General features: G+C 42.1%; 1 protein-coding gene across 24 annotated transcripts in view; it reads left to right on the plus strand.

Moving 5' to 3' along the window:
• MAPK8IP3 (mitogen-activated protein kinase 8 interacting protein 3) overlaps positions 1-13,439 on the plus strand; it is a 66,935-nt gene that overhangs the window by 25,537 nt on the left and 27,959 nt on the right. For all 24 annotated transcript variants that reach the window (XM_057382802.1, XM_057382803.1, XM_057382804.1 and 21 more), the window contains 3 exons: positions 3,171-3,420; positions 6,085-6,187; positions 9,222-9,340. In XM_057382802.1, the coding sequence (XP_057238785.1) occupies positions 3,171-3,420; positions 6,085-6,187; positions 9,222-9,340 (472 nt within the window). The remainder of the gene's footprint in view (positions 1-3,170; positions 3,421-6,084; positions 6,188-9,221; positions 9,341-13,439) is intronic.

Below are 13,439 nucleotides of genomic sequence, written 5' to 3' on the forward strand. Positions count from 1 at the left end.
TTGGCAGTGGTGGTATCAGGCCAAAAAAATCTGGTTCCAGGAAGGCTTTGCAGAAGTAGCAGTGTGCTGCTCCAAATGTGTATCGCTGGGATTCATACTGGTAATTGTTAGGGATACTTCAAGTGGAATGCTGGGATAAAGTGTGCTAGATGGTACAGTGGACCTAAGCAGCTTGTGCTGTGGAAGACTTGGATGGGGTAGTGTGTTATGGAGAATTTCCTGAGTATGGAGCAAATCCATGAATAAATAAATGATGTGATTGACTGACTTGCTAGTTTGGAGATTTCCTCCCAAAAGCTTCTTGCATACTCTGTGACTGAAACTGTATCTCTTAAATCCTCTGCATGACTGACTCCTCAGCAGCATGGCTCATGCCCTCTAGCCTCTTCTTCTGAGTTCTGATATTTTGCTGACATCACTCACACACGACTCATCTTCCCAGTATGTACCTGACTATTCTCACTAGTTTTCCTTCTTCATGGGACCATACTATACTTACATTTTAAGTGTCCTTGTTTACTTTTTATTATTATTTTCTGRTTTAGTTGCTGTTACTATTTTATTTTTGCATTTAGTTGTACATTTATTTTATACAGTGTTTCAGAAATGAAAGTCCTTAACATTTTTGTTTTTATGTACTATGCTTTCAGTGTTATAACCATACAATTGTGGCTTCTCATGGTGACATATGACTGCTATGAATGTTGGGCCTTTACAATGCATTTTGGAGGTCACTACTACACAGTTGATGTTTAGGAGGTTGACAGGTATGGCTGTAGGTAAGTGGTGGCTGTGGAGACTATTCTTTGGGTGAGCTATGGGTTTTGGAGAATGCCTCCTGTGCTGGAGAGGAGAGCTGTATCCTTAGTGCAATAATGAGCATTAACAGAGCACTCAGACAATAGAAGGAAGATACCAGCTTCTGCGCTGTGAAGAGGAGCACATTGATAGTATTTACATTTGGGAGGAATTTCTCCAGTGCAGGCTGGAGGGCTGATAAAGTATGTTTTGTAGGTAAATACAAAACTCACATCTATAACCAAAGAGTAGTGAAAGACTGGGATGATTACTTATTTGTATGTTGTGGGTAACGGGCAGRTTATGTCAATAAATAAAAAGTTACAGGATATCTTTTATGCAAATATCACTCTATAAACACTGATGATCCAGGGCTTTTGAATGACATCTGGTTTGTAAGAATAAGGAATGACAAGTGTACACCTGGGTGTCTCTTACATTGCTAAGATGCTCCTGGACTTTCGTTATTCTCATAGACTTAACAATGGGTCCAAGAACATCCCTGAATTCTTTCATCCAGCATCAGTTGTGTTCAGGGAAAGAGATTTTATGGTTGCACTTGACACTTGATACTCTTTGTTCCTCTGCATGTCAGAAAGCACAGAAGACAAACTGCAGTTGAGGTAGTCCAAGGCTTACTATTTGTTATCAAAAATCCCATTTGGTTCTTTTTTTTTTTTTCTTTGCATATTAGAAAAGTAGCTCCTGAACCAGGAATATGAAGTAGATGTGGGAAGTGTGATTTTCACAGGTAGCAGCCTAAGTGYGAAGTTCTCAGCTCAGTCTTGATGTTAAAACCAGCAGATATGCAGGGAGATGGTTTGGATATTCATGTGGGAATGTGGATGCTGTTTGGACTGACAATGTAGAAAATACACAAAATGTGTATTGCATTTAATTGTAGCACYGTTTGAAAAAAACTGAGTTTTCAATATAAATGCGCAGATGCAGTGTAAACCCTTTGCCTTCCATGTTGCAGTGTGCAGGAGAGCATTCTAAGATAAGCATACAGAGGCCAGTCTAATTAAAGGAGGATCATAATAAGATTCCAGATTTAATGAAAATATGGCTGCAAAGGGTTAAGTCACCATTTTTTTTTCAGTTTTCTCACTCATCCCATAGAGGATTTTCTTGTCATGTTGTGAAGCTGTTATTAGAACAAGAGAACAAGGCTTCCAGATGAGCAAAGTGAACCAGTGTCACAGCTCCAGGGCTGGGGGCCTCAGTGCAGCCTGTGAGCTAGAACCAGCATCTCTCTAGTACTTGCACAGGAGGTGAGAGGCTCAAGAAGAAAGCTAGGTCTGGATGTGCAGCTGCTGAATGCTACRGCACCCAATTACAACTCACTGTTGCATAGAACTCTTAGCATTAATATGGCACCTCCCTGCAGGCAGTAATTAGAGTGGGCTGCAGTGAAGACTGGGGAGATTTCATTGGGTCTGGGAGAGGTCGCAATGCTGGTCAGGGCAATTCCTTGTCTGAGTGAAGCAGTGCTGCTTTAATTGACAAACACAGGTCACAGCTGTAAAACCCTGACAAAGCCTTGAAGCTTCCTGTTCTTCAAAAGGCAATGGTTCAAGAAGTGGGGCTGTAATGTCTGTAAAACCAAGTGCCATTTGGCACATTCCATACTGGGAATCCATCTCCTGTGTTCATTTCTCACCTTTCTGAATTCTTGGGTATATTCATCCTGCCATTTGGAAGTAAAAGACCACGCCTGTTTCTGCTGTGTTCTCAAGCTGGACCCATGCCTACCTAGCTCTGCATGGTGTTTTGGTAACATAAGGTCTCCTGCACCAGATGAGCCAGACCACACCAAATCAGTGTTCACATCGCTTCTTCAGTTTAGTGGCAAAACCAGTTTCCTGTTTTCTCATCCAGGTGTGTTGGTGGCTTACAGTAATGACATCAGCCACGACTCCAAGAGGCCACTTCAGATCCTTCCCAAGCAATATCCATGTTGCATTCCAGCCTTGGGAAACACTGGCCTGGCTTGCCGCAAGTACCAAAGCCCTTCAGCTTTCACTGTAGTCAGTGTGAGCTGCAGGTGCTTTTCACCTGTGATAAGGCCACCCTTCCTGAGATCACATTCCARTGTGATTTGTGAAAACCAGTATTCAGTAGTGAAGGAGGAAGGTTATCAGCCCTTTCACAGGTGGGATTTGCTTGTTGAGTTCAGCACGAGAACTCGCTGCTTCACTGTGATGGTAGTGCCCGGTGTCACCAGGAGACATTGGACRTATAACTGGTACAGTGAGCAAGAATCATGCTCATAATTCTTTAAGGCAACCATACAGYCGCAAATGGGATATTAACTGAAATGTATAATTGTGCTTTTCCCTTTTTGTTCTGCYGCCCTGGAATTGCCACAGTGCCCCCAAGACGAAATGTCTGAATCTGGGCAGTCCTCGGCAGCTGCTACGCCAAGCACTACAGGAACCAAGTCCAACACTCCCACATCATCTGTGCCCTCTGCTGCTGTCACCCCTCTGAATGAGAGCATCCAGCCCATCAGCGAGTATACCAATGGCACCACCAAGAGCAATAAGAGGGCACGAGAAAAGCGGAACAGCCGGAACATGGAAGTCCAGGTCACACAGGAGATGAGGAATGTCAGCATAGGTATGGCAGCTGGAGCTCAGTTACTTGGTCACTTACTTAATCGACTTCCCAGTGCTTGTCTCTTTGTTACAGGGAGAGGCTGGGAGATTGCACTGTAAGTATGGAGTTTGAGGAAGCCTGACTTGGAAAGGTAGATGAATGAGACAGGGTTAATTGGATGTTAGCAGTTTTCTGGGTAGCAAATTTTGAAGACATCAGTTATTTGAGTAATTTAACAAATTCACAGAATGTAAGTAGGCTACTGAGCTCAGTGTCCTGCAGTGGCTTCCATACATATAATGGAACCTCTTTCAYGAGCATTCAAGTTGCATGTTAAGCTGAGCTTTTGGGAAGCTGTTTCTGGACCTCGTCAGTATGACAGATAAAAGCTTATATTTTGTTTTCTCTCTGGATTTATTCTTAAGTATTTTATATCCAGTTGTTCAAATCCCCAATTTGTCAATGAGATTAAATAATTATTTTCCCTCTTTGTGTTTATCCCATGTTCTGATTAGCTTAAAAATAGCAGTTGTGTCCACTTGTTTTTCTCAGCTAAAGGAGCTGATTTATTTTAGTCTCTCCCTCATATAAGATCACTCCCAAGTCTTTGGAAGTTATAGTTGTTTTCTCTCCATTTTCTAGAGTCCTCTAGTAATTTGAATTCATGATTTCTTGTCAGGAAAGCCATCCTCTAAGCTTTAGCACCAAACCATTAAATAAATAAATGGTGTGACAACATGATAAAAGGCCCTTTAGCTGTGCTCATGAAGTGTCTGAGCAGATGCCACCCTGAGTTGTGAGACTTGCAGTGGCAATCAGAAATGAGAAGTGATCTGTTTTGCAGGTCATGAACTTAACATACAAAAGGACTGTAAGACTTAGTGAAGGTCATTCGGGTAATCTGCAGCAACACAGGGGAAAGCACAGGCCTCTCAGGTTGGCATCTAAACCAGCTGATCATCTTTTTACCCAAGTTATTACTTGGGAAGCAGAAGTTGTAACTAAATTATTACTAAAGCAGAAATTCTTCCGCCAAAATACACAAGCTGGTTCCTAACAAAGTAAGACTATAAACCAACATATGACATCTTTTACTGTAGCACTGAATGAGAACTGTTATGACTGAATCTCAGTCTATGTATTTTCTTGAGGGGATCCTCAGAGTCACATGTCCATGTACCTTAGAGACTAGGGTAGTTGTCCATGGAAGCATATGGGTTCTGCACAAACTGCTGTTAGATTGTGGTCTGGCTGTGATCCTGGTCAAGGCAAGACCATGTAACACTTGTATCAGGAAAGCTAAGTATGGGTGTCCATAGTTGGAATGSCTTTTAATATCCTGATTTTTAAAGTTGCTGCTTTACAAGGTCATCTACTGTTGACAGCTTTCTTGGGTCAAAGTCATCTCTCTTCTATATGTGTATGTGCAGTTGTCAGGTGGAAGCTTTTTTCTTTGTACTTTCCTCGTGGAAACACGATACTGTGGAAATTGCTCCAGGCAGACAGTTCTGTCTTCCCTATGTGCTCTACATATTAAAACTTTCAGCTATTTCTCACCCTAATAGAATTCTCCACACCCCARTCAATTCTTCATTCTTAGAAGTAATGCACATACTTGAATTTTAATAATATATTTTATGCATCTATAATTAAAATGTCTGTCAGTGATGCATCTRCCTTACAGTTGAGCTACCAAAAATGGTACTCAGAGGTATTTGCAGAAAAGSTTCCCAGCTTGATAAAATAAAGCTGAGGAAGGCTGTGTTTGTATTAGACCCACTGGGTGTGGATGCCTGCTGTGGCAACAGATCCACATCACGGTTTGTCTTCCAACCTGGRTTTGCTGCCAGCTGGTGCACAATGCCAACCTGAAAGAATCAAATCAACACTCCAGTTGCCATGGACTTTGTATATTTGGCTACTGAGATTGTTTGGAAAGGTCGAAAATACCACATCTAATGTCATTGAGGGACTAATGTAATTCACAAAATAGGTTGTTAAACTTTCAGGAATTCCTTGTGTGAACAGACACCGTCTTCATGTTGCTTGTTCAGAATAGGTGTAAGTCTGAGCTTTTGAAGAGTTTGGTATCCAATAAATGGGATTTGATCAGAAGAAGAAATTCCCTGTTCTTTAAGTATTTGCTTTGGGCTGTAGATTACATGGAAACCAGATTTCATTTATCAGTTTTGAAATAAAATTTCACTTTAGTGGGTATCTAAACCAGTGCAGATAGGACAGTTTGTATTGAGAACCTGTTTCTATTAAAACTAAATAGTGCAAGTTCCTAACAATAGTAATTYCTGTGAAGATGTCCAGAAAATCATTGTGTTGGATGTCAGCTAATTCTGTACGGGGATGGAAGAGTTTTTTATGGGAGATAAAAAGAGGGGTTTGGAATTTATTTCAGTGGATAAAATATTTCTGCTTATCCCATTTTAGTGAGTGTTCAGGGCAATGACTTTGGTGATGCTCTGGAATGAGGGTGGGAAGGGGRATGCTTATGGTGTTTCTGCCCTGGAATTGAAAAGCCACCTTCAACCACTTTGTGTTCTGATTTTAAGACTTCAGACGTGGCAACATGCAATTTTCAAACCTCAATATTTAAAGCTGTAAAAGTCCCTTCAAGAAATGCCATTCTGAGAAAGTCCTGATCCTGTTTGTGATGTGTACTGTCTTACCTAGGGATGGGAAGCAGTGATGAGTGGTCCGATGTCCAGGACATCATTGACTCTACCCCAGAGCTGGACATGTGTCAAGACCCCCGCCTGGAACGCACGGGTAGCAGGTACTGATTGTGACTTCTCCCTGTGTGCTTGTGTCACTTGGCTTCAYGAGGAGTGAGGAAAGGATGCTCTGGCTCACAGTGAGCTCACAATGCAGCTGTTTGAGACAGTCCTTATATTCTGCCTGGTATCAGAGGTCCTGATCTGCTTTGGGTTCTCCAAAAGGGCAGATGCCTGTTGGCGATCTGCAGCAGGATCTGTACAGCTGACTCAGGACTGGGCTCTTTTGCCTTGCTGGTCAGGGAGTTTGGCGAGATGAAAGAGGACATGGGCTTAAGCTGTCAGGAGCAGGGAAAAAGTGCATTTGTCTAATAAGAGCTCAGTTCTGAATTCCCTTTTAAAACCTCAACATTTTTTCAGTTCTAATTTTTTCAAGTGTTTGAAGTAGAGAGGCAGGACTGACCCCAAAGGGAGGACAAGCAGAGGTAACCTCACCAATCCCAGTCCCACAGGCTCTGAGCAGGGGGGCTCAGATCACCGATAGTGAGTCCTGTCAGCAGCCCCAGACAAGGCAAAGGTGTGAACTCGGTCCCAGTACTACCCATGAGCAGCAGGAGACAGGACTGAAGATAAGTGTAGTTTAGCAAAGGACTGAAGGCATGGGCCTGAGGTCAGAAGGAGCGCTGGGACCTGTGGGTGTGTGCCGTTCCCAGGTGAGGCTGGTCAGAGCGATTGTGCATCAGTGCACTGAGGAGTGGCTACAAACTCCCAACAGTTTTCAGAAGAATCATCAGACTTACTCAACTRCTTTGCTGCTCTGGTCCCTACGTATCACCCATTTTGTTCTAAATAGGAGGCTTCCTACAGGTTGTTGATTTTGGCACCACATTTCAGTGAGGCATGTGTTAGTCTAGACTTAGTAGCCTTGATTTGTTTTTACTGAAGTTTACCTTTTACCCTTGTCCAGTGGGTAATTTGGCACTATACCAGAAAAAAAAAAACAAACCAAAATCTTACAGGTATGCAGAAAATACATATATAGATATGCACCCTGGCATAGTGACGGCAAGATTGTCTCATGGTCCCAGTCTGGACTAGATTTTTCCACCCTGTTGAGCAACCTCACTGAGAAGGGTAGGAGCAGCAATAACACCTGCATTTCTCAGCTSGGAAGGCACACACAATTAAGCTCCCCCTGGGACATGTAGAATGCCTGGACTATTTTTAGGGTCAGGAGGAATCTGGGRAGTTGAAACTGCTCTGTGTGGAGAAGACAAAAGTGACTGATGAGATCAGATACAAAAATGGACAAATCCAAGAGAAAGAAGGAAACAGAGGATTCAGGCAGGAATCTCTTGAGACTGAAAGCTACAGAGACACCGTGTGACTTGGTCTGCTGACAGTGTATGTGAKGCTTGGAAAGCCAAGTGCTTTCATGATACATACAGCTCTGAAAGCTGAATACTGAAGAGGAAAGTTCAGTCTGAATTAGGTCTCCAGCTCAGACTGCRTGTTGGTTTCTCTTGTTGTTTGTGCTGAACATCAGACTGCGTGAATTGATTAATTGTGGTGCCATCACGGCACCATTTGTACCTCCTCAGTCCTCTAAGATGTCTGGGTAGCTGGAATTTTCCTGTAATTGAACCCCCCCCCCCCCATCATTTTTTTTTCCTCTTCTTTGCAGTGTGCTGTAACTGCAATATCAGAGGTGGTTACTACACTCTATTTGTAATCACTGAGATTATTTATTGATAATGTAGACATACAACTTGAGATGATCTCCATTGGTGCTGACCTTCTTGATAGCTTGTTGGAGAAATTGCACAACTGCTGTTCATGCTGATTGATATCACTTACACAAGGCAAGGCACTGCAAAGTGTTTATAACCCACATTAARACTTCTTTTTAGAGTAAACAGCCASGATCCCAGAGATTGCCTTGCCCACACATTCTATAACAGTTGTTTCTTSCTTGAGCCATGAGGCTGTCAAGAGATGCAAGAAGATTCTTGATGATATCAAAGACACTGAGAGGTAGAAATGTGCTCCCATCTGATAAGACTGAAAACCATTAACTTTGATTTACCTTTAATGAAATACATTTGGGGACATTGWGAAGAAGCATTTCAAACACATAGGCTTACCCAAAGGGAAGATGGGCTCTTCAAACTGATTGCACATACTGGTTGGSCAAGTAAAAAGGCTGTTGCTGTTTTCAGCATTGAATTCCTTATCTGGTCTTATTGCTGTCTAGATTGATAGGACTATGGGAATCCTTGCAGAATCTGATGGGTCAAAGCTGAGCACTTCTGCAAGTTGAAATTTTTCTGTGAAATATGTAATAGTCCTTAATTTGTGTGACTTTAAAGTAAATTATGTGGGTGAACTTTGAGGTTATGCATGATAGAAGTGTCCGCAGCACAAAAAGGACACAAAACTGTTGGAGCAARTCCAGAAGAGGCCATGGAGATGCTCCAAGGGCTGGAGCCCCTGTACTCTGGAGCCAGGCTGGGAGAGCTGGGGATATTCACCTGCAGAAGAGAAAGCTCCAGGGAGACCTTAGAGCCCCTTCCACTGCCTAAAGTGGTTCCAAGACAGCTAGAAAAGGACTTGGGACAGGGGCCTGGAGGGACACGACAAGGGTGAATGGCTTCCCACTGCCAGAGGACAGATTTAGATGGGATATTGGGAAGGAATTGTTCCCTATGAGTGTGTCGAGGCCCTGGCACAGGTGCCCCAGAGAAGCTCTGGCTGCCCWATCTCTGGAAGTGTCCAAGGTCAGATTGGAGGGGACTTGGAGCAGCCTGGTCCAGTGGAAAGTGTCCCTGCCCACGACACGCTTTGAAACAAGATGGCCTTTTAGATCCCTTCCAACCCAAACCATTCCATGATTCTATGACATGGGGAATAACACATGCTAGCTTCTTTACTCGATGTGTTCCATGATTCAACCAGTGGTGAACAGATGGACTGTGCTCTCAGGGTTTTAACTGCAATAATCTAGGATGCTCAGTATTTCCAAGAGAAATGTTTGAGATTAAATGTTGCCAAGTAACGGGATTCCTTCTGTTTTTTTTTTTTTGCTTTCAACAACAGCCCAACACAGGGGATTGTGAACAAAGCATTTGGCATCAACACAGACTCCCTGTACCATGAACTTTCCACAGCGGGGTCTGAGGTCATTGGAGATGTTGATGAAGGAGCAGATCTGCTAGGTAAAACCTTGTTAGAACCATTCTGTTTTCTCTGGTACAATGACACTGTATTAAGCTTCTAGAAACATTTAAATTCTCTTTTTCTTTCAGAACTTGGATGTTTAGCTTTTTTAAGAGTGCATGGAAGTTGAGATACATGTGACAGAAGCCTATACCTGTAGTACAGTAATGCTTACTTAGAAAATARTCTCAGCTGTTAGGTAACCTTTATTTGGGTTGTCTTTATGTGCATACGTTATTTTTCTACAGGATTCTCCCACACAAATAATTAGAAGACAAAATTTTCTCCTTCTGYTTCTGGCCCAAAATTTCTCCCACAGTAATTTTATGCTTGGAATAGAGTTGGTTTGGATTTGTAAGAAAGTAACTTATTTGGCTAAGTTTATGATGTTTAAATGATGTGGAAATCTTCTGGTCTGTAATGCAGTATTTTATTTTACAGTCAGCCTAAGAGATGTATTTACTCACTTTTTAGGCTGGTTTTGAAGGTGTTTGTAATACCTGCAGCCAGGCTGTTTCCTGTGTTCCTGGCTGGGACCGTGCAGCAGAGCTTTGCCTCAGGGAGCACTCTGAGCCCTCTCCATGCTTTTTTTGTATTGGATTCTTGAGTCCTTGATTTTTGACAGAATTTAAACATGCTCTTAATTCCTGCTGACTGTTTTCCTGCCTCAGGACAGTACAACTGGTCTTTGAATACTCAAGTGACATRGGCAGCTGATAAGCTGATAGCTCATTTTCCATGTTACTGCTTGCTGTAAGGAGCCTTAGGACACAGGAGGACTCCAAAAACACACCTTCTGTCTACTTAGTGGCAGGAGAGCTGATCTGAAAGTGAACATTTCCTTTCTGGTGATTACTGATGTAGAACTGCTTATGGATAATTTTGTAAGCTTGGTTCTTTATGTGTCCAGAGCAGAATGAGCTGAAGTGTGCCACAGATTCACAGCAGCTCACCTTTGTCAAAATTAGGAAGGTACTTGTATCAGCTTTGATAACTCTTCTGTCAGGACCCTCAGAAAGCATATGTTTCTGCAGAGGGGGATAGATTTTACCCTATTAGCCAAAAAACTTAACCTTAAAGATGTGGACTGAAAAGTGATAAGGAGGTTAATACAATATTTCTTGTTTGATGAAAGACAGATATCTGTGAAATTGTACTATTATAGCCAATAGTGTGACTGAAATTAAGAACAAGAATCAGACTATCATCAGAATGCTCACAATAGCTTTTTGATATGGGTAGGTTTGGGCTGGGTTTTTGTTTTGAATCATATAGTTCTGTAGCATGCAAGAGAGCCCTTGTGCCATTGCCTAAAGCTTAAAATCATTTATTGTTTCACCTTCAACTCAAGATTGCCAGAAGAAAAAAAATSTGCAAAAGACTCAGGATGAATACACAGGCTTTCTCTGTCTGCAATGGGAGTCAATCTGTGCAAATATTTACAAAATTAAGACTTTTGAAAGAAAAGCAAGATTTTCAAGTTTGAGAATCGCCTAGATGTTAGTAGCCATTTGCAGAAGAGCTGGGGCTCCTGCTTAAAGGGAAGCTTGACAGTAGGAACTACATGTGACAGTTAAAGCTGAGGAATAAATTTTGTTTTGCCAACTTCATATATTTTCAGGAGGTCTCTTCCTAGCAGAATCACTAAAAAGCAGTCAAATCACGGATAGACTTGCCACTGATGATCTGTTTTATCTTGGTCCTTGGGTCGTTCCTTATCAAGGAGTGTTTGATTGATGCTGTGGTTCTGTCTGCTAATGACTGTGYCAACTGCTGCTTTCCATCTCCCCCAAAATGGGTGGGGAATAAGGGATTATTGGCTTGGAAGAGTTAATACTCTAGAAAATTACTTGCTTGGGGTATGAACAGCTTTGGACAACCAGCTGCTCACGTTGAAGCCTTCTGGATATCCACTTCCCCTTGGGATTACCCTGTAGCCTGACCCAGTGATCAACAAGAAATGCAGACTGTTGTTTTCAAAGGGCCAAAGCTTTTTGTTGCCCAAACCTTGCATGGTTGTTCACTATTACTACTTAGATGAAGTCAAAGTTGCTTCACCTCKTCCTGCTGTAAGGCTGCCCAAAGACTTTGGTGTGGTGAGATGTCTGTTGTGTGGCAGTTACTACTTGTAATAAAAATGTACAAAGACTTTGAACAGTTCCCATGTAAGTATGGGTCCTGAAGATCACAGTGTAGTTTCTGAAGCCTTAAGTGTGGCTTACAAGGAGGACATTTCTGTGCTGGGACCATTTTCTGGCCTGAGCWGTGCAGCAGAACCCTTGCAGGTGATCCCATGGTGGCCCAGCAAAATAGGAAAGCTAGTTTCTTTTCAAACCTGGGAGATGGACTGTGATGAAATCAGGTAGCTCTGTACCTTTTTTGTGATAAACATTGAATTAATCGTTTTGCTGAGTTCTGGCTACTGACTGCCACTGAAGAGTGTTTTTAAAATGAACACACACATTGCTGGCTGTACAAAGGGAGGAAGCGCAGAGAGATCTCAGTGGTCGTGCCTCTCAACAAGAAATGAGACTGGTACTTTTTTTTTGGCTTTGCACAATAGAAAGCACAAAAGAAAGTCTGGTAAAGATAGAAGCAAAGGGTTAGATCTTAGGGCTGACAAAAATCTGTCAACATTATCCAAAATTTTGCCCTTTTTGTTAGGTAGAATGTTCTCTGTGCCGTACTTTTGAGTCTGAAGAGACACAGAAGAAATGGTGCTTTTTGAATGTGATGTAAGAAACAAAATCCACAGGCTGAAAGAGTTTTCTCTAGGTCATATTTGGAACTTACTTCTTTCTGTAAATCAAATTAATTAATGACTCTAAGTTCACATACGTGAAGGCCTRTTTCTTCCTTCAGTCTCTCAAAACTGTAAGGTCAATCTGTAAAGAATATTCTCTTGAGTCTCAGTTTCTTAAAGAGAAATCTCATTAGAGAGGACCTTAAAAACAGGACTTACAGAAATTACCCTTGAGGAGTGGCTGGCAGGCAGATCTTATCCTGGAATGGAAAATCACATTTATTCCTGGTACAAAATTGTCATTCTTCATATATTAATATTTTAAATAAAACGCATGGGTTCCCCCCTACCTCCAATACTGCTTTACATACATGGGTTTGTATAGGAAGTATTCTGAAGAAAAAAGTAGAGAAAAAATGTTTACTAATGGGAATCGAGGATCAAATTCCCTTATTTCTCCTACAGACTTAGGAGCACTAGTTGGTTGGCTGTTTTCCCGCATATTGACTTGTTAATCACAAATGAGCCTGTAGGCTGCTGTTCTCCCATCACCCCTTTTCACAGCTCTCCCTTCTGCTAGATCCCCCTTCCCTTTCTTCCCTATCCCAAGTGTTTCCAGACACAAACAATCACTAGCAGTTTGGTTGTGCTCAGTGGACACAGTCCTTTTACTGAGGGTGGGGAGCAGATTGCCCAGAGCAGCTGTGGCTGCCCCATCCATTGAAGTGTTCAAGGGCAGATTGGACAGCTTGGAGGAACCTGGTCTAGTGGGAGGTGTCCCTGCTCATGGCAGGGGATGGAACTGGATGAGCACTTTGACCCAAACCATTCTGTGATTCTGTGACTCAAGTTTAGGATAACCAACTATATTTGCTTTGGAAATTAAAGAACAGGGGTCTGTGGTGAAGACAGAAATGTGGCCTTATTAGCGRTAAGTTCACATACAGTGTTGTGTACAAAGTTGAAATGAGATTATCAAGCTATGTCCAAGTGCTACAAAAAAAGGTTTTAAATGCAGCCAGTTGTCTTTTGCAAGCTGAAGTGTCACTGCAGAGCATAGTTATTGTCAGAGGATCTAGCTGTTAAAATCACAAGGGGAGGGGAAGTGAGATGTAGTGGGAATGAGCTGTTCTGCATTTAGTGGTACGTGACTAAAAAAAGACAAAATAAAGGTTTACCCAGTCCAGGAAGATCTGACTGCCTCAGATCCATGTCTGGAAATCTAGGGGTAGCTGAGTTGTGTAGTTGCAGTTTACCACAGGTTACCTTTTTTAATTTTCCTTTCTGTCCTATATGTAGAGTCATGCCATCAACAGCTATGGCAGGTCCTGTCCTTAGTATTTCATGCTTTTTGA

This window comes from Malurus melanocephalus, unplaced genomic scaffold, assembly GCF_030028575.1.
Source record: "Malurus melanocephalus ecotype Western Australia unplaced genomic scaffold, MMel_1.1 scaffold_588, whole genome shotgun sequence".
In the NCBI taxonomy this organism is placed as follows: domain Eukaryota; kingdom Metazoa; phylum Chordata; class Aves; order Passeriformes; family Maluridae; genus Malurus; species Malurus melanocephalus.